General features: G+C 45.7%; 1 protein-coding gene across 1 annotated transcript; it reads right to left on the bottom strand.

Moving 5' to 3' along the window:
* Positions 1–2,768: 2,768 nt before the first annotated feature.
* Positions 2,769–24,148, bottom strand: STIL (STIL centriolar assembly protein). Its single transcript, XM_075286283.1, has 17 exons — positions 23,962–24,148; positions 22,446–22,531; positions 21,401–21,508; positions 20,450–20,562; positions 19,524–19,708; positions 16,538–16,785; positions 14,914–14,997; positions 13,252–13,338; positions 12,327–12,474; positions 12,130–12,239; positions 11,289–11,403; positions 9,577–10,563; positions 8,658–8,805; positions 7,404–7,632; positions 7,009–7,156; positions 5,822–6,051; positions 2,769–3,905 (listed from the first exon to the last, which is right to left on the bottom strand). Exons 2-17 carry the CDS (start codon positions 22,526–22,528, stop codon positions 3,167–3,169), a joined length of 3,762 nt encoding a protein of 1,253 aa, XP_075142384.1. The 5' UTR covers positions 22,529–22,531; positions 23,962–24,148; the 3' UTR covers positions 2,769–3,166.

Here is a 24,148-nt window from a genome sequence, read left to right as displayed (position 1 = left end):
GAACTCAGGGCGACTTCCGGATTACTGGGGGACCCCTAGGATAGGGGATAAGTGCCTTGAATGGCACAACCCCTTTCATGAAGTCCCTGGCTGGTGTGAGAGGAGGCTTCGAAGTGAAGGAACTAGCAGAGATTTCAGGTCTAACTCTAGGCCATTGGAAAAATTTGTCAGGCCAAGGCGTCCCTGCACCGCCCACATTCATACGAAGTTAGAAGCATGGCACAGAATGGAACATGACCAAGGCCATGCCACATTTACACCAGGAATCTGCTGCAGATGGGTTAGTAAATTCCCCCCCATTGTGTCTAGTACTTTCTAGAAAAAAGGGGCATTACAAATACGAGGAACCAACTTGTCCCACTTATCACTCCCTCTATAGTACCACCTAAAGCCTGGCGTTCTGACAGACAGGTAAGTTCTCAGATAAAATGGACGCTTTCCTGAGCCGTCAGGTCTTCCATCCAGAACTCTGTTGCCGCTCCCTGTCGTTTTGGTACAATCCTGAAATTTTGCCTAACTGTATCCAAAGGCAAGTATAGCAAACCGGGCCTGCAGCTGAGAAGGGGCCCGGTAGGGGGTGACTGGTAAGCCCTGTGAGCATTGGACGATCTCTGGGTGCGGTTTGCATGCCGAGAAGGTTGCCGAGTGTCTGATATCATATATACTGATCCCTACTCTATATGAGTAACTTCTGTCATTGACTTCTGTGACTGCACCTACCTCAGTAAAACGTCGGTGACCGTGATCTTGTAGAGGATCTGCACAAATAACAGAGATCCGACTGCCTTGCCCTGGGGTAGGTCAGTGCGGGACAAGAAGAGCACGTTGTCCTATAGATCTGGGGGTCTAAGTTGTGTCCATCATGCGACGCTTCACTGCCTGCAGGCTCTTTAGCGTTTATATAGGACTTATTTCCCATACAGGTTACCAGACATGACCTGATGTACATAGCGTCAATTTACACCACAATACTCAAAAATTTGGGGATTTCCTATATGGAGGAAAGAAAATGTAAATGTAACTAACAACTCGTAGCTAGTCTGGATTCACACCACAGAGGAATATTGTTCCCCGTGCATTTGTCATAGACTTTGCATTAGGTCCCCTGCACATGCACCCATATGGGCTGTCCAAAAATAGTGTGTGGTCATGGGAGTCACTACAATGCAAATGGTTGAACCTGCTGGTTCTCATAGGACTGGCTGATCATCTAATGTTAATGGGGGTTCCCTAACTCCCCCAAATGGGAGACGTGGGAATCCAACATGGCCAATCCAAGGCAAGCTGCTGCTAGGGTCGCCTGGTTGTCGCTTTTTCCTTCATCTCCACTGTAAACACATGCACACTCGGCTTAGCTCAGGTGTTGAATGAACAGCGGATTGTTGAACAAGGTGCACTTCCATCTTTAGAGCATCTACAGCTGGCCTTAAAAAACGAACTTCCACCTTAATATTCAGATCACCCCTAGGCTCACCCTATAAAAACAAGAAAGTGACATGTGAATGCTACATCGGCCATTAAAGGGATGATCCCAGCGTTACATATATTCAGGAGGTGACAAAACATGGCCTGTTAGCAGCGGATGGGGCTGAGCTGCAATACCAAGCACAGCCACTATACAACGTGCGGCGCTGTGGTTAGCATTCAGTAAAGAAGCCGCAGCAATAAACCCAATACTGGAAAAAACGAAAAGTTATTCATTGCTAAAAGGAAAATAAAATTTGCTGATCTTTATTAAAAATATTAAATATTTCCGTCAAACAACATGTAAAAAAACCCCCCTGAAATTAAATAAAATATGGAGTCGGTAACAGATATCGCCATATGGGTAAAGTCTCTCAATCACGCACAAATATAGAGACACACAAAGGATGAGTGCAAAACGTAAGCGCCGCGGCGGCGGTTCGGGAAGGTGGCGTCACATTATTAGTAGATAACTGGAAATATGAGGCGTCCCTGCGATGGACTGAGCCCGGCGAGCGGCTCAGAATAGATAATGGAAGGATTCTTATAAGACACCTGATCGGATCGGGGGCACAGACTTGGGGGGGATTCGCCATTTGTACCACAAAGTAGAAAAGTAAAACTGATCATAATTTGTAACCCTGAAAATTTTCACGCAAATTAAAAAAATTAAATAAAAACAAAAACACAGGGGCAGACTGAGAATTTTTGAACTACCCCCCCCCCCCCATGGTGGAATCCGGAGGCTCTGAGTAAGTTGGGTAACCAGTCTTCCTTCAGACATGTAAGAAATCGAATACCCCCCTGAAGAAACAATTTAGCAGCATCTTTTCTTACAGCTCTGTGTTGTGCCGTTCCTCTGTTGTTCCTCCTAGAAATTTGTAAGAGACATTGACAACTGGATTTTACCCGCTGAGGTCGTGTCCTGCGTAGTCAGACATTATCCGGCTAGTGCCGACAGCGTCAGATGTGTACGGACAAGAGGAATCGCAGTGCTGATACATTTCCAGTAGGAGTAACAGAGGAACGGCACAACATAGTTTTTACAATATTTCCTCTAGGATTATTATTTCATGGGAAAAGTAATTAAGACAGACATCAGGTCTTTTATAGAGGTGCTCAGCCGTTCGATACTCCTCTTCTATCCTGTGGAGAGGGGCCTGAAAATCCCCCCTGCGTCCTCCACTTAAGTGACCGATGCTCCGCTCCCCTCTATGGGGCTGCCAGAGATTGCGGACCCCGACGCTCCATAGAAGTGAATGGAGCACCGATTGTCCACATACAGGACATGGTAGCAAGGTCCCCCCCCCATACTCCGATCTACTGGGGGTCCCAATGGTCAGATGCCCAGGGAACTGACACTTATCCTCTACCCTGGGGAGGTGTCTAATGACTAAACCCCTTTAATGGATCAAACCCCTTCATAAAGCTTCTGAATCAATGAACTCCCATGAAGTCCCGGTAAAATATCCCCATCGTAGGGAAACAGAAGGGAGACATCCTTAATCTGTATCCGTGACAATACAAAACATCACTTTACTTCACACCAGTCATATTACTGAAGGCCTCTCATAATACAAGGCACTGGGATCATGAAAGAGTTAACCAGCGTCCACTACAGCCATGATGAAGACGAGCGCTCGCTCCCGGCAGGTCCGGTACTTCCATAGGAAGGAATACTTGGGGTAGATCCAGTGACTGCCTAGAATAGTTTCGGGAGCTGGCGAAGTCTGTTGACATCCAAGATGTCTCCCGCTGAGCTGCCGGGGCCGGAGACTCTCTTAGACTCCCTGGAGTTTTTTCCATTCTCCTTTTCATGGTGTGCAATGAACTGACCTCTTCCTGAAGGAAGCTTCGCCTTGGGGTTGAGATCTTTTAAGAAGCACGGCGCGGTCTCGTGAGCCGCCCCCCTTGTCGGGACCTCATTAGTTATGTTCCTTAAGGTGTTCGTCTCTGGATTAAGAGTCTCTTTCTCAGGAATTCTCAGGTTGTGTTTAGGCTCAGAAATAAAATCCAGGCTGTCTCTACTTTGGGACGGCTCAGGGGACGCTCTCTGGTTTGTCTCCGTGCGGCTGTCACTTGTATAGTCGGCCTCGTCGTCGCTGCTGTCATTACTCTCCATCAGGTTATAACGCTTCAAGTACTTCTTAGTGGCAAAAGACATGTTATTGAGAGAGATTACGCTCAGGCCTACCAGGCTCTTCTCGGTGCTCCCGGGGAAGAGATTGTGGAGCGTCGACGAATCCAGGGCTTTGGTTTTGTTTGCGTGATTCAGAGACAGCTGCGTCAGCTGAGACTCGCTCAGATACTTCAAGGCGATGGCGTTGGCTTCCATGCTTAAGTCGACACCATTGGGGATGAAGCCGCTTAAGCCGATGTTAGTAAACGACATGTAGTTTAGTCTTGGGATGACCGCGTCTGGGTTGATGGAGGCAAGAATGCTGGAAAGAAGAGGAGATACAATAGTAAGGGGACAGAGACAATAGTAAGACATCCTTAATCACCACCACAATTGGGACATCGGGATCTTTACCCTGTGTTAAAGGGGTGGTGGTGTTAGGGATAGGAGGGAAAAGTGTCAGGTGGCTAGGGTCCTGACCATGATGAGGAGAACGGGGGACCAGAGTCCTCCACCCTGTGAATGAAGCCCCAGTGGGGTCGTATGGCTGATGCTCTATTCACTGCCATTACTATCCAGGCAGCTCAATAGCAAGGAGAATGCATATGGGGGAGGGGTGGGGGGCGCTTCTGCCCCTAGTCTTATTGATCATAGTGGGTCCAGGTGTTCGAACCCCCCCCCCCCCCCCCATACACAGGAGATTAGCGTCCTTCACATGATCCTTGTTATCCATGTGCATAGGACAGTATACATGAAGATGGCACCTAACTAGCTCATGGTCATGTACAGCGACTTTGTTAGCAACTCCCATCACATGACCAATGATCACCCGTTAGCCCTATGACTCCTCGACTAATATAAGTGAATGTAGTCGCACCCAGGACGCCACGACTGTGACTTCTAGTCGCAAAATCAGCAAACAGTGACCATTTATAGTGACCAGAAGGTGCAGAGCCTGCAACTACATTCACTAATATTTATGGCGGAGTTGCAGGGAAACCTGGGAAAACTTTGGTCAAATGACAGGGCTTGTGTAGCCCCAGCCCATAGGACCAAATCTGCAGACAGGCATCCTGGCTTACAAATACAGATGCAAAATACTGACGAGAACACTGCAATGTGAATAAGGATAAAGATTAAGGTTTATTCATAAGATTTTTAACTATGTAAACGAATTAATCTGAAAGTGAAATCTAAAATAATCTAAAAGAGAACGTCCACACGGGAATGACCTGCTGCACAGCCGTGGTTGGCCAAACCCGCAGGGCCTACACTAGGAGGAAAGTGGATGAGATTTGGAGAAATTGCATCCGTATGCGACAAAGTCCGACCTTTGGTTTGGATTTTATATCCACATAAGTTATCAGCACTAGAGATGAGCAAACACTATTCCAAACGGCCGTGTCAAATAGCACGCACCCATAGGAATGAATGGACGCAGCCGGCACGCAGGGGGTTAAGCGGCTGGCCACCGACAAAGCCGGCCGCTTCCATTCATTCCTATATGATTTGGGTTGGTTTTTTTTTTGCTTCTGGGAATTTTGGGTTTACAACAGGGGAAAGTGGAAAATCCTGCAGCGTACATGAGCTTCTGTCTTTGTTCGTACACGGTCAGGAGGGTTTTGGTTATTTTTTTCTTTAAAGCTTTATTTTTGGAGCCAGCTAATGAAATATAAAACATTTTACACACAGTATTTTGGTCTGTGGCTTTACAAATATTTATATTTAATAAAAAAAACCCACAGCCCCTCAAACATCGCACCTCTGGGCACCTATGGCTACAGTACGATCAGCACATACACTGAATGTATCGCAGTCTGGATTTCTTTCTCCGTGTCATGAAAAGCAGAATTAACTACTAAATGCTTTTCAGTACAAGGACCCGGCATAGACCACACCTTACAGTATGTCGTATTGTATAGTTTTCTATAGGTTAAGTCATACACTCATCCGGCACAAATCGAGCACAACCTAATCTATAGGAATGAACCTGGTTGTCCGGGCACAGGGCTCCATGTACGACGACTATGATGATGATCACTTGTTGTCACAAATTCAGAAGTGCAAATTTTACAACCACCATTGGCTGTAGCTGAACACATCATTCACCAATATACATCACCTGCACAGTCTATTGCTGACAACCCCCGTATAGACTAGACAGACGTCCACACGATCCAACAACCTAAGTACTAACCATATACACACACACACATACTATACAAGCTGTGACATTACCAGGCGTTATCCGATGTATCACACTTGGTCGTCTTCACATCTGATGTTTCTCGCTCGATGTTCACACCGAGGGACTTGAGCTGCTTCAGTGTGGCCTTCAGTACATGGTCCTGCTCAGTATGGCCGCTGCCCGATGGCAAATATTCAGAAGGAGATTCACCGGCCGCGCTAGGCTCATCTCCCTCCAACTCCTCACTTGTAGAACTCTTCAATAAATGGTTAACCTGACTCTGGAAATAAAAACCAAATTATTTTACAAATTAACCCCAAAGAACAAACGGATGTGGGATTTACAATCTACAAGGATTTTATTTTAAATTCCTGTATTAACCCAGAAGTACGAGAGACAGACAGATAAATAAGGAGAGAGATAGATAGATAGACAGGAGAGAGATAGACAGGAGAGAGATAGACAGGAGAGAGATAGACAGGAGAGAGATAGACAGGAGAGAGAGAGACAGGAGAGAGAGAGACAGGAGAGAGAGAGACAGGAGAGAGAGAGACAGGAGAGAGAGAGATAGGAGAGAGATAGGAGAGAGATAGGAGATAGAGATAATTTGTTATTATACTTCTATATCTCCGACATACTCCACAGCCCATTACAGACATTGTCACCGCTCACTGTCCCATGTAATAGGGCTCAATGTAAATTCTGTGCACATTTAACCTCTTACTGGACAACTAATGAGAATAAAACATCCATTCTACACAAAACATCTGTAACGTATTTATAACTTTAAGCCGTTCTCTCCACATTTGAGTGCGATACATCTTAGGGTACATCAGCTCGACAGACTTATCCAATGTTGCAGAAACTCATTCCTTTAAGAGTCTGGTGCAGACACAGCGGCTCAGTGGTCGGTGCTGTATCCTTACACTGCTGGGGTTATGGGATGAAATCTATGGACAACATGTTAGGAGTTTGTATGTTCACTCCGAAGACCTAGTGATAGGGAATGTAAATGGTGACAGTGGCTGCGGAATAGGATGATGCTACACAAGTAAGACTCATCTTAGGATGGAGTTGTAAGACCAAATTGGTTCAGCCTGGAGCAACAGACTCCAGCAAAACTTATCAGTCTCCCTCATTGAGCCAGAGCATATGCTCTTATTACATTCATCCTAAAAGTACTTAAAGGTCATACCTCCATTGCAAATATTATACAGACTGCACAAGTAAAACTCACCAGCAAGTCCTTGTAAAACTTTTCCGGGGGCAGAGCAGGCAGGTCCACAGGGTTTGTGTTCTCTGAAGTTCCCAGGCTGCCATTCCCAGGCAACCTGCTGTCATATCCTGGATGAGGGGAGTGGGATTCATTCCTTGTGCTGCAAATGCTAAATAGAAAATTGAGAAAAAATTTACTTTAATTGTAATTAAATTTTACAGATAAATATACATATTATTACAAACCCCGCCAGATAAGTGAACATGTCAAAAGATGCAAAAGAACAGCAGAGCGGTCACAGACAGGACAGAAAAGGAGAGGACGGAACAGAAGTTGGAAAATAATTGGTCATCTCCATAGAAGTGGTGAGGAGACATCGGGTTAGCACTGGAGGATTCTCGGAGGAGGTTACTCACGGTGCTGGTGCGGCAGGAGAGTGCTCGTCGCCGGCGTCCGTCAGCTGACTGCTTTCTGCAAAGCTGTAGATGTCCACAGCCTGTAAGGAGGAAGCGATGGTGCTGCGGCTTGCATCTTGCTCATTGTTCACAGCGGCGCTCAGTTCATTGCAGAGGTCAGACTCATCCTGTTTGTCCATGGTCTCCTCTTCCTCAGGACATGGAGGAGGGTTCCAAAACAAGCTTGCACCTAGGTTAGAGGAATAGTAAGACACAGTACAATGAGGTGGCCCTATACAAAACATACCTGGCATGATATACAGAAAGACAAGCGCGCCGGGGCTCACATCTAATTATAATTGGCTACAAAAAAAAACACCCCAAAATCCAGCAGAGGCGAGTCCATGGGACAGACTTGTGTAACAGCGTTGTGTCTGTTCTTATTTTGCTATCATTGTGTAAAACCAAAGCCGATAGACACGGACTCACCCCAGTAAATCTGCACTAAATGTGTTACCACCATTATAATTAATGAACTTATGTTAGGACACGCCCCTTTTTAGATGCCACGCCCCCTATTTATATACCACTGAATTTTAGTTATTCACATATCAGCAATTAACTGATAAATAACAATGGCCAGAGAGACCCATGAAGTTTTGTCGCTGAGTTACTACAAAATTTCGGACATCATCTAGAAAGAAAAGTTTGTTCAAGGCCTAGATAAATAAAATACTTTCCGTGCTCGCTGCATGCTGAGACTTTTAGTTCCTCGCAGCATTAGCTACACAAGCCGGCCCCAAGTCATACATATAAAAATCCAAATGTGCTAGCCTTACACTGCCCTCTGCTGGCCACATCATAGTCTACAGGCCAGATACTAAATTACAGCAACGGAACAAAAACCCAAATGAAGAGTGTTCACGGTGCGGATCAGTAACACATATCGCCTCCCATCAGGATCCTTCATTTTCGTAATGTATATGGGACAAAGAGCAGCGATAGGATATACATTACAGACAACAGGGCTCCTTTAGGGCCGCCAATGCCCTGCTAAAGGTTGTTAAAAAATTCAGCATTATTTTGATTTATAGGTATGGATCAGGGGTCTGGAAACTGAGACCCCCTCCCCCCATGGATTGCTGGAATGAGGGGGCAGAAGTGCTAAGAGGAGCCAAAACTTCCAAACACATCACTACAGCGATGGAGTAGAAGCTGCTGCAATGCGAATATAGGAGAATAGAAACACCACTTGGAGTTGCGAATAAACGGTACCTGTCCCTACGGCGATGCTGACACTGGTCTTTCTATGGTGCTCGGCTTCTTCCGTTTCGGTAGCTGCAGTTTCTGCCACTTTCTGTGCGGACGACGAGGTCTGCGAGGAGCCGGACTCCTTATTCTGGGCTTCTAACAAGCGCTGAATCTACAAAGCGGGAAAGTATAAGTTGTACATTCGCAGGATCGTTCTCAGCACCTCACAGGAGTCACGGGAGCGTGCATCACATGACCTGCCCCCGCTGGAGAGGAATCATGTGATGCACAAGGTGACTATGGAAATGGATATTTAGCATTGATCTGTCGCATGGTTTCTGTGCTGGGGCCCCTTGCAATCTCTGCATGCATAGCAATACCCCAGAATCCAGTCAACGGGGCCGGGCTGCGGTTCCATGCTCACATCATTGGGGTCTACGGCCGGGTTCACTGGGTTTTTTGGCCCGGAACCTGAGGCGGAGGTCACCTCAGGTTCCGATCCAAAATACAGGTAGCTGCAACTGGATGCCGTTGCACTGCACCGCCATCTAGTCGCGCACTCTGCTCCAGATTAGGCCCAAATGAATGGGCCTAGTTGGAGGAGGGAGTGTCTTCAGGCGGATGTTGCGAGGCCTGTAGAATGAGCATGTCGCTTCTTTTTCCCAGGAGCTGGAACAAATGGCTCCCAGAAAAAAGAACTGACCTGCTCCCATTGATTTCAATGGGAGCCGTCGTTTTGGTCAGGATTTTGAGGCGGATACGGCCTCAAAATCCTTACCAAAATTCCCTGTGTGAACTCAGCCTAAGAGCTCAGACCCCTCCAATCATAAAGCCATGGAATATCCCAGCAATAAGCCACGGCTTTATGACATTGCAATTCAGCAAGAATGAAGCTCCCGCTATAGCAAGTTCTTTACAGGAAGGGAAGTCAATGTCGACCAACCTGAGCTTGAAGGAGTTTCAGCTGCCGGTCCTGTTCGGCTAGGAGCTGGTAGGCTTCTGTAGACAATCCCAACATCCCAGTAGGTGCAGGCATGGCTGGAGGTGTACTATGCGGACATGAGCGGGGACTGTACATACTCATTGGCAAGGAATCCCTCCTGCCCGGAGACATCCCATTCTCTACTGGTGAGGAGCAGCTCCCGGCCCGAGAGGGTCCCTTCTGGCAACTGTTCACACACACTGCATTGCAGCACGTAGCTGGACAGCTCATGTTAGGATACGGGAGGACGTCCGATGGGCTCTCCACACCACAATGGTTATTATAAGCACCCATGACTGGCCACGAGCTTGCCGTGTGACACTGAGGTGGGGCAATAGTGTGGCAACAGTTACAGACATTGGTTTGGTGGTAAAGGGCATAGTTAGGAGGTGGTTTGGGCATTTCGGCAAGTTTCCTTGGCGGAAGAGGAAACGTCACGTTGTGGGATGGAGAGTGCGACAGGGGTGACTGCCTGGAGAGGTGAGTAGATGGCATCACTGGCGGCTCCTGGCACGACCCGCTGATGTTACAACTCAGATCAAGTTCGGCCGAGCCTCTGACACGATGAACCGATGTGTCAGGGGAAGAGCCTGTGCGTGGCGTGGACAGAGAAGACGAGGATGAAGAGGATGAGGAGTTTCTTCTGGTTTGCCCCTTTGCGTTGTGATGAAGGCTTGCCTTATCCGCTGCAGGCGATCGCACTTTTGATGGCTTTGTTGCTTGGCTCCTGGCGTTTTTATAGGGCAGGGGCGATGGCTTGGTTGAAGATTCCTTCCCATGTTGCTCACCATTCTGACATGATGCACTCGAGACCTGACTGATAATTTTGGGTGTGGAGGAGAATGGTGGGGTCTTCTTACTATTATTGTGTTGCGATGGGGGTCTCGTCTCTACAAGACTTCCAAATACCAAAGACAGCTCGGGCACACACGGGTGGATTTTAGTTGCCTGTAATAAGTATAAACATTTTCAGTAAGTCCCCCTTCTAGGGTAGGTTATCTCTGATATCAAAATGCAAAACATTTTAAGTCAAAATTTGAGAATTTTTTTAAAGACACTCCCTGACTTTTCATGTCCTCTGCCATTGGACATGTTATACACCATTACAAAGCTGTTGGTGTGCCAAATTATATTAGTTTTGGCTACCAATATCACTGAACAGTCAGGGGGTCAGCCTTACAGCTCAGCGTGTACCCCCCCTCCCCCTCCAGTACAAGACTATAGGAGTGCACTCATATAGGAAACAATAGGGATATAATGTGGACTGCAGCCCCATCTAGTGGCAAGAGTAAGCCACACACTGCTAAGCCTAAAAGAAGTGCAAAAATTAAAAGGAACGAAGGTCAAAATGGGACACTATACTACCCATAGTGACCCAGTTTAGTACCATATATAAGGAAGGGCTATTTTGGGGTACCAAACCCTTGGTCCATAAGGATCTGTGGGCGTTTTAGTGCTCCAAATCACCCTGACTGGTCCCCTTTAAGGTTAGGACTACACAATGACTTTGACTAACTCCTATCATGCAACCAAAATGGCCGTGATGCAGTATGAAACCCCTAAGGCCATGATGTAATAAGAGTCATGAAGGGCTGATGACAAATCCTGGCCCCACAATCTGGTATGATAAAAGCCTTGAACACATTGTATCACACAGACACCTCTGCTTTTACCTGCTGAACTGATGGGTGAGGACGAGGAGAAGGTCTAGGAGAAAAATCCTCATCTTCTACACCGGAATCATGGTCGCTCACTGACAATTTATTAGGAGACGTATTCGGCTTCAACCTGGAAGGATGGAAAGAAGAGGATGAGGAACCAGAAACCCACCACATAGACCAAAATGAGATTATTGGACTTCATGTAAAATCTCTTTCTGGTTTTAGTCATTGGGAGACACCGTACCAGGGGTATAGGTCTGGATGCTAGGAAATAAAGTGTGGGCTCCGTCCAGGTCGGCTAGACCCTCTCCACATACAGGAAAGGAATAAGTTTGGGACCAACACCAGTAGGAGAAGTGTGGAGCAAGCACCAATATGTCCTGAGCCCAAGGACAATGCTCAAGAACAGAAAAATCTGAGGCGGATCAACCTAAACCTCAGACAAGGAGGAGGAATCCGACTCTGGAGCGGCAGGGCCTGGAGAGGATAACGAAGTCCGCAGCATTAGATTGTCACCTGCAGCAGTCATGACTGCCCAAAGAAAGACGGGTCCAACTGGGATTTACAGGGAAAAAACAGAGAACCAGCTCGGACCTGCAAATGTTCTAATGTACTAAGCCAAAGCCCTAAGGAGATGAATGCCCTGAAGCAGAAGACTTGCAAGCAAGCAGGACATGTCAGCCTCCTATGGACACTGGGCTAAAACGGGTTCACCTCCTTTCTGTGGACCACCTGGGCAGAGCAAACCCTTTCTTACATCCTAGTGGTCAGGCCTATATCCACAGTCCTGGGTACTGGTCCCAAAAGATATAAAAGAGACATGAATAATAGAAACAACAATAATGAAACTTACCCATTGGCTGAAACAGTCTTGGAAACTTCATTAAACAGATGCGCCTCTGAGTTCTGGTTCTCGGTGGAAAGCTCAAACTGAAGGTGGGATTGCTTAGAAGAGTCCACATTCTGCAATAAAAAAACCCCATAACCCTTATTACAAACCCCTCTGTGTAACAGCTTCTAAGCAGGGTATCCTTGCACACGGCCACTTACCTTGAAGAGATGTAATGCATCTTCACATGTCAACAACTGAAAGCCCAGGGGATCGTGTCCGATGCAAGGAAGGCACTCGTAGAACTCCGGCTCCTTGTGGGTGAGTGAATAGAGGACTATAAGGAAACTTCCGGACTCTGAAAGGACCCTACAAAGACGAGGCGGAATATGTATCACTACCTGACACAGACTGGGTAAAGCGGGAGTGACGTGCTCTGCTTCCCGGGATCTCAAGTCACACACAAACAGATGATCATTTGGTTTCATCCAGCCTTTATTTAAAGGGCTAATTCACATGAATGTGTTTTTGGTCCGAATCTACAACATAGTGCGGAAGAATCCACAGAAAGCTGTTTGAAAGGGTTGTCCGGCTGCTAGGAGCCATTGAAATAGGGAACAGGGAACAATTTCTAACCTGGGTGCAAAACACCTAATTTTTGGGTTTCCAGCAGTTGGATCCTCACATTTATTAAGCCTTTGGATAGGTGAGTCTGGATTTCTGCACAGGGCAACCTTAACCTACTGACAGACTAATAATGTAATGCCATATGTCGGAGGATGCCGTTCCCCATGGCCGAATCATCTCCTCCTCTCCAGAGGTTTCAGTAGCAGGACCCAAGACATTCACAGAATTGTTGGGAAGACAAAAAAATAATAATCCAGGACTCAACATGGGTTGGTAACAACCTGCCTGTTCTAAAATTTCATCAGCCCATACACAGCTTGGCCGAGATGTTGAGTTCAGTTCAACCGAGCGACATTCAGGCTGTTCCTGGTGGTGTGAAACTACCGTGAGGACACGGGCACCCCCTGATGTATTAGGACATTGTGTACTAACTGTATATTTATGGCCAAGGATGGGCACCAGGACACACCCAGCAGATATTACTAAGGTTAGGCAGCAGAATGCCAAGACATGACCCACCTTTCTTTAATTGAAGAGCTGTACATATAGCGCAGGCAGCTGGCCCAAACCTGAGGGCTGTGGACGTGAGTGATGCCGCTCAGCCAACTGGGGAGAGAAAAGATTTAATGAGGTTTAGTGTAAGCAAAAGAATAATGTAACGTATGCAGTATACATCACGGTGCCTGGTATCCAATGAAGTGACCACAGCGCTCACCCCAATACAGCCGTCTGGTGGGCATCCCCAGTGATAGCCCCCACCGATCCTAAGGATAGGCCTAATTATTACCTTTCCAGAAAACCGTGGGTATTAGAAATCTGTGCGCTCCGGCATTAAACGACATGACCAACTCCACTTTACTCCTCTCTTGCACGTTCATGGAGTAGAGCGGAGTCCCATGGTAGGGAATTGAAATCTCGGGCATGTGCAGTAGCTCCGAAGGGAGCGCTGACCCTGCTGGACCTTTAGAAAATCGCCTGCCTATGCAACACAGCAAGATGGGAGGTTCCCGGGACTCTTTGCTGGAAATGAGCAGCTCTGTAGGCTGGTCGGGCACAAAAACAAGGAGCTGGAGCTTACTCCAATCTTACACTCGGGCATGTTTGGAGTGAGGGGTTGAAAAAACGATTAACAGCACCTGAATAGCCTTTATATGATTATCTCAAATGGCCAAAATCTAAACACAGTTGGGAGTTTGGACTTAGAGCCCCACATATGCGTGAATAGCCTTTAAAAAGGCTATTCAGGCACCGCTAAAGTTATATTAAACTTCCCCTCAGTTTAAAAATAATACCCCAAAAAAGAATTTGATTAACTTACACATCGTGCACGCTGGGCGGGCATTCAGGGTCCGCTGTCTTCTTCATTCACGCCTCCTCTTCCTGCGATGTCCTCCGGTCCCGTCCTCCTCCAGCGCTCGCGAACTGACATTGCTAAAAAAAAAAAAAAAAATGGCCTGGGCTACTGCGCAGTAGCATGCGGCTTCTACTACGGCTACTGCGCATGCGCCCAGGCCATTTTTTTTAGCAATGTCAGTTCGCGAGCGCCGGAGGAGGACGGGACCGGAGGAAGAAGAGGCGTGGATGAAGAAGAAGACACACCCTGAATGCCCGCCCACCATGCATGATGGGCAAGTTGATCACATTCTTTTTTAGGGTTTTATTTTAAAACTGGGGGGTAGTTTAATATAACATTTACGGTGCCTGAATAGCCTTTTTAAAGGCTATTCACGCATATGTGGGGCTCTAGCAGCATGATTTTGCTGATAGAGCCCCTTTAATATGCAGCAGCCGCATATATAAAGTCACATTCCCGACTGCGGTATAAAACTGGAGATACGGCCATTTGGAGTGACCACAACCCCCTCCCCACTATGGAACGTCATGCTGTATTGAGTCCAGGTGTATGGACGGCCTCCTGGCATCTCTTAGTTACATCATTGCCCATGGGATCTTCACAACCTGCTTTCTATTAAAAGGAAATTTGATGGGTTAATGAAGTATATTACAATAATCAAACATCAAAGTGACAGTGATGAGATTTTACTGCAAATTGTGGGCAACAATGTATCACTGCAGAGCAAACTGTGAAATAAAGACACCTATATAACAATAATACTATAGATATTCACATCACAATGTAAAGAGTTCTGCTGAATCAGACCTTGCACATGCAGTACTTACATCCCTACAAGTGGCAATGTGTAGGCCTTGGGATCAGATTCGAGCACAAGGAGCAGTTTCCTGGTTTGATCCATTGTCAGGTACCTAATGGACGGGAGACAAAGTCATGACAGCTTTATTACTTATATACAATACTGATAAATGAGCCACACTTATAAAGGGTTTTCCTTGGGAAAGGTCAACATTACATCGGTGGATAACAAGCAGCCCTGCCGTCAGACATTGTCTTTATAGGTCACATGGCCAGTCTGCAGCTCATTTCTATTCAAGGGCTGAGTGGCCATACCAAGAGGCTTTACAATGTATGGGGTCATGCTGGGCAAGGAGTGAAGAGGCCGCAATGCATGTCTGGTAGGTACGTAATATCAGAACCCCGGAACACTGCTTAATGAGAAACTCTAGGGCTATAGAAAAGACCACAGAGGAAATGCATTGCAGTTGTTTTCCACAAAAACTCCGCAGAGGGTCCCAGGACAAGGGGTCTCTCCTCGAGAACCAATCTCTTTAACAACTTCAGCGGAAGGGATCCAGGACATGGCAGTTTCACTTTGGGAAGACAACCCAACAGAAAAATTGGACTGCGCTGGAAGAACTTCGGAGCACCGGGGGACAGGAGAGTATGAATTTTTCCCCAACCTCCCTCAGTCTATTTAAAATCTAAAAGGTTTACCTGGACAACCTCTAAGGCTCAGGAAGTGGTGAGAGATGAAAGTAGCCGGATGACTAACCGCAGCGAGCACCGCCATCAGTGCTCATAATGCAAGGACTGTGCTTGTAACTAGAGATGAGCGAACACTATTCTAAACAGCCGTTTAGAACAGCATGCTCCCATAGAAATTAATGGAAGCAGCCGGCACGCAGACTTTGCTGGCTTAACCCCCCGTGTGCCAGCTATGTCCATTCATTCCTATGGGTGCATCCTATTCGAAACAGCCGTTTGGAATAGTGTTTGCTCATCTCTAGTTGTAACGTGCATGCAGTGTAGCATGTAATATAGACCAGTGGTTCTTGGCTGCACTGCGGACCCCCTTGGGTTATGCGTGCCATATGCTGAGCACCACTGGTTTACACTATATAAATAGTAATAATGGGGGCAACACGGTGGTCCAGTGGTTAGCACTGAAGCGCTGGAGTCCTGGGTTCGAATCCCGCCAGGGACAACATCTGTATGTTCTCCCTGTGTTTGTGTGGATTTCCTCCCATTCTACAAAAACATACCGATAGGGAAATAAATGCACATTGTGATCCCTATATGGGGCTCACAATCTACATTAAAAAAATAGACAAAATGTAATGGAGGTTGGGAGTAAGGTGGCACATCCATAAAACAGTGGCCTGGTCCCAATATAGTTTTGCCTTGCGTATGCCAATTTATAGGTCGATCCATTCCTGTATCGATCCCTTCCCCCACTTATCAAAAGTTTCCTTGCACAGACACATTCAAAAGAAATAACATCTAGGAAACGCCAAGAAAAAAAAAAAAGGGGGTTTGTAAATAGAAACCAACAAGTGTTTTTAAAAGACTTTAGCGCAGCGGTCAGGAGGACAAGCATTTGTGGAGGCGCGCCGGTATTATTTGGATTTTTTTTTTATTAAAAGAACACTCAGAATAAAAGAAGCTTACCCGCATTTGTGTGTTCCTTGAAGCTGAGCAATATTATTGTGACTGCTCAGGTTTCTGGCGAGGGCCGTGGGTATAATTGGGACAGGCTTGATGGGAGTACTTTCAAATGTATTCGCTACCGTGACGGCCGCCCAGCGAAGATCAAAGTGAAGATTGTCCATGTTCTCCGAGTAAGTGATATGAGCTCTCACAGTGAGCAATTTGGAGAGATCCAAGGCTTCTTTGCTGTGAAGATGACTCTGCAGACCCTTAAAACAAAAAAAAGAAAAAAAAAATTCCTTTTTTCATCTGCAAAACAATACAATTAAAGCCCGACGGCGGTAATTTCCGGCTCCTTCTTCCTACTTGACATTCAGAAAGGACTAGTTCAGCCTTCGTACGTAAAGCAGAAAGGAGGCGAGAAGAGAGGGAATCAAATAACCCTCCAAAAGACAAACACTAGATCACAGCAATAAGAAAAGACTATGAAAGGGAAAATCTCCCCCAGACAGTAGGAAAGATAATATTTATTCCGGCGGCGGCAGCTTATAGTCAGCGACTAATCCAATGTATCAGTCTGCAGCAAGATAATAAAGCCGCGCAGATGAGCCACGGATATTGGGATGCATGACATTATACATAATGGGGTGATTTATGAAGACTGGTGGATGGGGCTTCATATTGGGGGATCTGGAGGGAGAATAGGCCTCATTTGTAACAAGAAGCATTCTCCGGCAGGGCTGCGTGCCTGGACTGAAATCTGAACCAACTAAAATTGGCACAAATTATAAGCCTCCGTTTATGAAAGTCGCAAGGCTGGCACAAAAATATAAATAAAAAAATTGCAAATTTGAGTTAAAAAAAAAAAATTGCAAAAAAAAAAAAAAATTGCAAAAAAAAAAAAAATCTGCAACTTTTTAAGCCACAGTATTCTTAATATAAAATAAATAGGGGTGGTGGTGGTGGGGTTCAACTATTTTTAAAGCAGTGTTCCCATTTTATAAACGAATAGCATGCTGATGTTTGTAGTTCATAAATAAAATCAAAACCATTGAAAAGAAGGGAATAGTGAAACACAAAAAATCCCCCAAAACACACTGAATGCCATATAGGGTCTATAGAGACCTGCAAGATATTTAATGAGCACTTAAAGGGAAATTCAGGGAAAATAACATTGATGTCCCAACGTTCTCATCCACATGAGGCTTTACACCTGGGATCCCCATCGATCGGCTGTTCTCAATAGTTTCTATATGGAGAACAGAGTCAGGCCTTGTTTACATCTGTGTTGGTATTCCGTCCGGGGGAGTCCGCATGAGGACCCCTCGGAACAGAATACCAAACGCAACTGCAAGTGGTGTGCCAGTGACAGCACATGGACCCCATAGACTATAATGGGGTCCGTGTGCTTGCCGCCAGATCTCCACAGGGATCTTGTGGACAAAAAAAGTAGTTCACAATCTACTTTCCTGTCCGCATGATTCAGGCGGGCAGTGCGCGGCAAGCACACGGACCCCATTATAGTCTACGGGGTCCATGTGCTTCACTGCACAGCGCTTGCAGTTGCGTTCGATATTCCGTTCAGGTGGTCCTCATGCGAACTCCCAATGCAGCTGTGAACCAAGCATCAGGCACAGACAGCCCTGTTCTCTGTGTAGAGACCGTGCTGGTTTACTGCAGTTTACCTCCTAAGTTGTCAAGTGGGCAGTCCTACTCAGTGACTACCAGATTTCCCTGCACCCTTATATGACAGACAGATCTCAGTCATTAGTAAAACGGCCCACTTGACAACTGATTCCAGAATGAGGAGAAAAATACAATAAAAACAAGTTTTAACATGTAGTAAAAGTGATGCCTCATTACAAAGATACTCATTTAAGAGGCCAAGCATGGCGCCCCCTGCTGTTACTAGTGTTACCCACTTTGTCCATCCATCTATGTAACTTTGTTGTGGTGGCTGAGCCTGCACGGTCAGTCCGATATACCGCAGCGCTCGCCCCGTGCACGCTCCCTTTCTCTCTTCACAGCTAGGATATATAGGGAGTATCCGTCCACCCTCTTGGTTTCTCACAATACAAAAGCAGCACTGCGACCCCTTCAATCTCAGGAATGGTTCAGGGGATAGAGGTGGTCTCACTGCAGTTGGACCCCCACCAAAGAGGCCACTTTTTATAATAACATTCTTACTGGCTGTCACACACAATACAAAGAATGTCTCCGCTGCTGCCTGTGCACAAGAGGATCAGAGAGGAGGCGCTCAGATAGGGATTCGTGTAACTACAAGCACTTGAGATATTTGGAGGATGTTCTGCAAGGGAATGAAAAGAAAACCAGGGGGCGCCCTGTATCCACTGATCATTCTGCATATCTGTAAGCCTTCATGCTTACAGTTGGGTGCTGTTCACATCACCTTAAGGAGGTTGTTCAAGCAAAAATTTTAATTTTTAATTAGGCCCGGGGACGTGGAAAAAAACCCAACCCCCCTTCCCCAATAAACACTATTCCAGTGTCCTTCCAGCACAGTCCAGTCCTGCTGCTTGGCTGTCTCCTTTTGTCGAGGTTTTCATCTACTGACGTCCCCAGACTGGGGCATCATACAGCAGTCTCAATAGCTCTGCCCCAGTGTATATAGCTGGAAACACCTCTAGTCCTATTCCAGTGAATGGGAGAACAGCTGCAGTTATCTATCCCCACGGCTGCAATGTACAGCTCTGTAGTGGTGGTGCCGGCAAACTGCAGCTCTATTCGCATAAGAATAGAGTTTCTTCAGGCCATATACACAATTTACAGCTTACGGGAGCCAGATCAAGTGGATGTCAGACCCTCACCGGTCACATATCAATGACCCGTCCTGTGGTTTGCAGTGCCAGGGATATAACCAACAATTTCTATTGTATATACGGTGACACTGCAGTAGTTTCATCCCAAAATCTACAGCCTTGGAAGATGCAATGTGCCATTTTGTTTATAACAATTATGATCCTAAATCCAGAATTAACCAACATACCTTAAAAGAAGATGTGAAGTCCTCAGGGGTGTGCAATGCGACACCTCCTGAAGTTTCCTTGGCATAAACCATACATGGAATAACAAAATCTCCAGGTAAAAGAGCAGATGGCATTTTCCTCGCACTGCCCAACATCTTGCGACCAGGATCAAAACGATCGATTGTCAGTGTTATGCCTTCTTCATCTAATGGGAAAGGAGAAGAACTATAAAGTAACTGCCGTAGTAAGAAGAAGAGACTGTGAAGCTTTTCTGCTCCAGTCCAATTCTTGCTGCTAAATATACAACTCTCAAGCCATTCAGCCATGCAAATGAAGCCTAAAGTCTGAAATACACGAGATATCGCTGTTGACTTCTCAAAATCAGACCCAAAATCGAAATCAGATGTATCAGAGCAAGTTCTGGATTTACAACACATGTAGTAAATACTAATGTATACATAGCCTCTGTATGGTGGAGTATATAGAGAATAAGCAGGAGGAGTACCACCTGCATAAAGAAAGCCTTACCATTCGTTCACATCTGCATTCGGTATTCCGTTCGGGGAGTTCGCATGGGGATCCCCCGAACGGAATACCGATCGCAACTGCAAGTGCTGTGCAGTAAAAGCACATGGACCCCATAGACTATAATGGGGTCCGTGTGCTTGCCGCGCGAATCATGCGAACAGGAAAGTAGATTGGGAACTACTTTCCTGTCCGCATGATCCCTGCGGAGATCTGGCAGCAAGCACCTGGACCCCATTATAGTCTATGGGGTCCGTGTGCTTTCACTGTACACCGCTTACAGTTGCATTCAGTATTCCGTTCGGGCGGGGTCCTCATGTGGACTTCCCCGGATGAGATACCAATGCAGATGTGAACGAGGCCTTACATGTACATATACAACATGAACTTTCTGAAGAGGTTGTTAAGGTAAAACACAAACCTTCATCCACGGAAAAAGATCCAAGTAGGAAGCAACAGAATGATTTTCTCTCCGCCTTGGCATGACGATAAGACAAGCGTAATGCTTTTTCAGACAGCAGCAAGCGAGGATTTCTAGAACAAAAAAAAAAAAAAAGAAGATGATTGAGGTACACATAGGGCATTAGGGTTAGATAACCATCCTAGGTGCAGATCAGTCCTGTGGTCCGCACACAGAATAACAGTGACAGCCCTAATAAGAAGCAGCCAGCGGCAGAATCACACACAGTCTACGCCTGTTTGATGGTATGGGGACCAAATAGCAGATTTGGCGCCAAAACTAACAACTCTGGGAGTGGTGGGGGCTAGAAGAGAAATTCCTACTGTGCCAGAATCCATGGAGGTGAGCCTACTAAGTGTGAACATGGCAGACATTGCCAAATAAATGCAGAAATAAGTGAATGGGCGGTACATCAATGAATAACTAAAGCTTGGTTCAAATCTTCATTCGGGGAGTCTGCTTGGGAAACCCCCACACGGAAACCTATCCGCATAATAAAAGGAAACCCGCAGACTCCATAGACTATAATGGGGTCCGTGTTGTTTCTGCACGAAAAACGCAGAGAGAAAAGCGCTGCTTGCAGGACTTCTCTTCATATACTTCATGCGGATAAGCAAATGGAATGGCCTGAACGCAGACTGAACCAGGCCTAAGCAGATCTGTTATTCAGAATAATAAAACCACAAAGCTTTCACCCCTGGAGACGTAATGGCTGCCATATTGGTAAGGGGACAGCTTTTCCAGAAGATACAATTAAAAAAGGAACTAAACTGAGTATGAAAGAATAATATCCAGGAAAGTCGTCTCAAAGACATCACGTCGCAATGCGGCTGCAGAGAAAAATAAACGAAGACAGCAGTCACAGCGAATATGAACGAAAGGCAATAATAAGAAATAGGATAACATAACTACCTGTAATAGCTGAAATGTAATCCTATGGGATCTCCCATGGGGGTGGAGTCCCAGAGCACAGTTTTCGATGGAGGGAAATTAATTGGGAGCATCCGGTTAGACATATTCCTAAATAGAAAAACCAAAATAAAGGACATTTAAAAATATTCATATGGTAAACTTCATCCAAACTAAGAAGCAAGCTGAGCAATAAAAGGAGCAAATCTGTATTAGATGGTGGGTCCAATATTATACTACACCATGAGCAGATGTGGGGGAGGGGCTGACATATAATAAGACCTCCATCCATCTGTCTGGTCTGTACATACAATATGTGGTGTGAAGCCATTACCTGCAGATCACAGCTGACACATTACACTAGCTGAATGTACGGCATTTTGTCCATATACATTTTTCATACAATAGGTGATCGATAAGCATCTGACATCAAGAATCCCTACAGATCAGCTGATTGTACACCATGGTCTCTTCACTGAATACCTGACACAGGGTTGCACCTATGGTAGGGTGCTGTACTTTGCAGCCCAGTCGTATTTACTTGAATGGGACTGAGCTGCTGAAACATCACAGTCACAGGGAAGAGGTTGTAACTATAGCACCATAACATGTGCCCAGCAAGCCATGAGGTTTATATAACAAGCGTTATTGTAATATTCTACTGGAGGTTTATTAATACTGCCTTTGGTTAATGGTTTGTTCAGATGGCTGAATTTTGCTGCACCTTCCAGGTGGAATTTTCCACCTCCCATTCATTTCAATGGCAGCGATCAGGCAGAATCCACCTGAAGATTGAGCAGGATGCTTACTTATTCCATTATTGAAAACAATAAAATAAATAATAATAAAAATATATATATTATTATTATTATTATTATTAATAAAACCAATTAATTAAATAAATATTTGTGGCTGTCTGGCTTCAGGCAAAATTTGGAGCCAATTTTGAAGCGTAATACGGCTCAAATTCAGTGTCAATTTCTGCCACGTGAACATACCCTTAGATGAGCCTGGCAGAAACTGAGCCAAATGTGAACCATGTACTTACCTTATATTGATGTGGTTTTCATTGGACAGGGGGTTGGCATCCTTGGGGTGCTGCAGGTTCTTCAAACTCATTCTGGCACTCATATCCTAGAAAGAGAAAGAGCGATAATACATCATATCCATATCGGAGACATTCCCTTCAAAAAGCAAGGACAATATCAGCACAATATGGGGGTCAGGTTCATAAGACTTTAGGGAATGAGTAAGCCGGATCTCAGAATGGGAAATCTATCCTTGCTTCATATCCCAAGATTAGGTTATTCTTGCTTAAGTCCTGGAGACCTCCTTAATAACATAAATCAGCTTGTGTGACCCCTCATATGTCCAATGGGACTGTCAAAAGATATACACCCCTTGCCAACAGTCCTCTGTGCGTTTCACTCTCATAGGAAGATACAAGGGAGACATGCAAGAGCAGAAGAAACCCTAGACTAGACCTGAATGGGAATATATCTGATAAACATCTGTCCTGATCACACAGGAGCATGGCGGCTTACTGCAAGACATATGAATAGATCCTGTACACAAGGTGCAAAATCTTAGCTTTTGTTTTCAATATACATACATTGTATTGGGAATGTGTGTAACTGTCCTGATGTGTATGCCATGGCGTGTGTTCAGGTGGTGTGCACTGCACTAGACTATGCTGATAATGTAAGATTGTCAACTCCCATATAAAGTGTTTCTGCAAATCTATCTATCGTCTTCATTGGTGGAGGTTCAACCTCTGGGACCCCCTGACCAATACTGATCAGCATGAAGAGGTGGCCGGGGGCGCTGCTGTACAAGGAAAGATTGTGAAGGTGCTCCAACATCTCCATTCTCAGGACCATGGGGGTCCCAAAGGTCAGACCCCACCAATCATTAGGTGACGGCACAGATAGGAGTCTATGGCTAACACATGGAGCTGTGCGGAATACAACAGCACACATCACAGCTTTACCATTTGCCGTATACATTGGGATATATTCCAGGTATATACGTCAAATACAAAATAAGATGTTGGTCGTGTCCTGCGTGTGCTTTAGCTTTGGGATTCACAATTGCAGACATCACTCTAGTGATACGACTAACAATAGTGAACGCAGCTGTGGAGAAAGCCGTAACGTCACCATTATTAGCTGCAACATAGCAGCGCAGCATGGCGAAATTACGTCACATGACCACAAGACTAATAACACTCCTTTCCTTATGTGCAGACCCAGGGAAGAATATGGCGATGGATATACCAACCTGAACTGCTATGTATAAACCCTGTTCACACTGGTGTTCCCTTATGGACAGTAACTGCCTGCCGTCACTTACAATAATAAGACCAACCCTTTAAAATTTAAAGGGGCACTCCAGTCACACACATATAGAATAGAAGACTATACACTCACCTACAATATATATACACTGTATAATAACACACACACACACTATATATATATATATATATATATATATATATATATATATATATATATATATATATAAAATCTCAAACCTTGCTCCGCATTCACACTGTGCCTCACCTGGAGCTCCGCATGGATGCCGTCACCTGTCTGCCGCTTAGTCTGCCCCTGCACCACACCTCGGTAACGCTCCTGGGCGGCAGCAGTGGCGGCAGTCCCCAGGGAGGAGTCTCCGTGATAAACAATGCCAGTTACCGGCCCCTCAGACGACACCGCAGGCAGCCGCAACTACGAACATGGCGCCAGC

The sequence above is a fragment of the Leptodactylus fuscus genome, chromosome 9 (genome assembly GCF_031893055.1).
Source record: "Leptodactylus fuscus isolate aLepFus1 chromosome 9, aLepFus1.hap2, whole genome shotgun sequence".
NCBI lineage: Eukaryota > Metazoa > Chordata > Amphibia > Anura > Leptodactylidae > Leptodactylus > Leptodactylus fuscus.
Note: the sequence above shows the minus strand (reverse complement) of the source record. Positions and strands in the feature narration are given on the sequence as shown.

Coding starts and splice junctions, on each gene's coding strand:
- STIL (XM_075286283.1), bottom strand. CDS start 22,528: ATGAGTGCCAGAATGAGTTTGAAGAACCTGCAGCACCCCAAGGATGCC. Junction 8,806..9,576: donor TGAAACTCCTTCAAGCTCAG/GTTGGTCGACAT, acceptor CCCGCTTTGTAG/ATTCAGCGCTTGTTAGAAGC. Junction 3,906..5,821: donor GATACATCGGATAACGCCTG/GTAATGTCACAG, acceptor TCTTCTTTCCAG/CATTCTTGCCTCCATCAACC.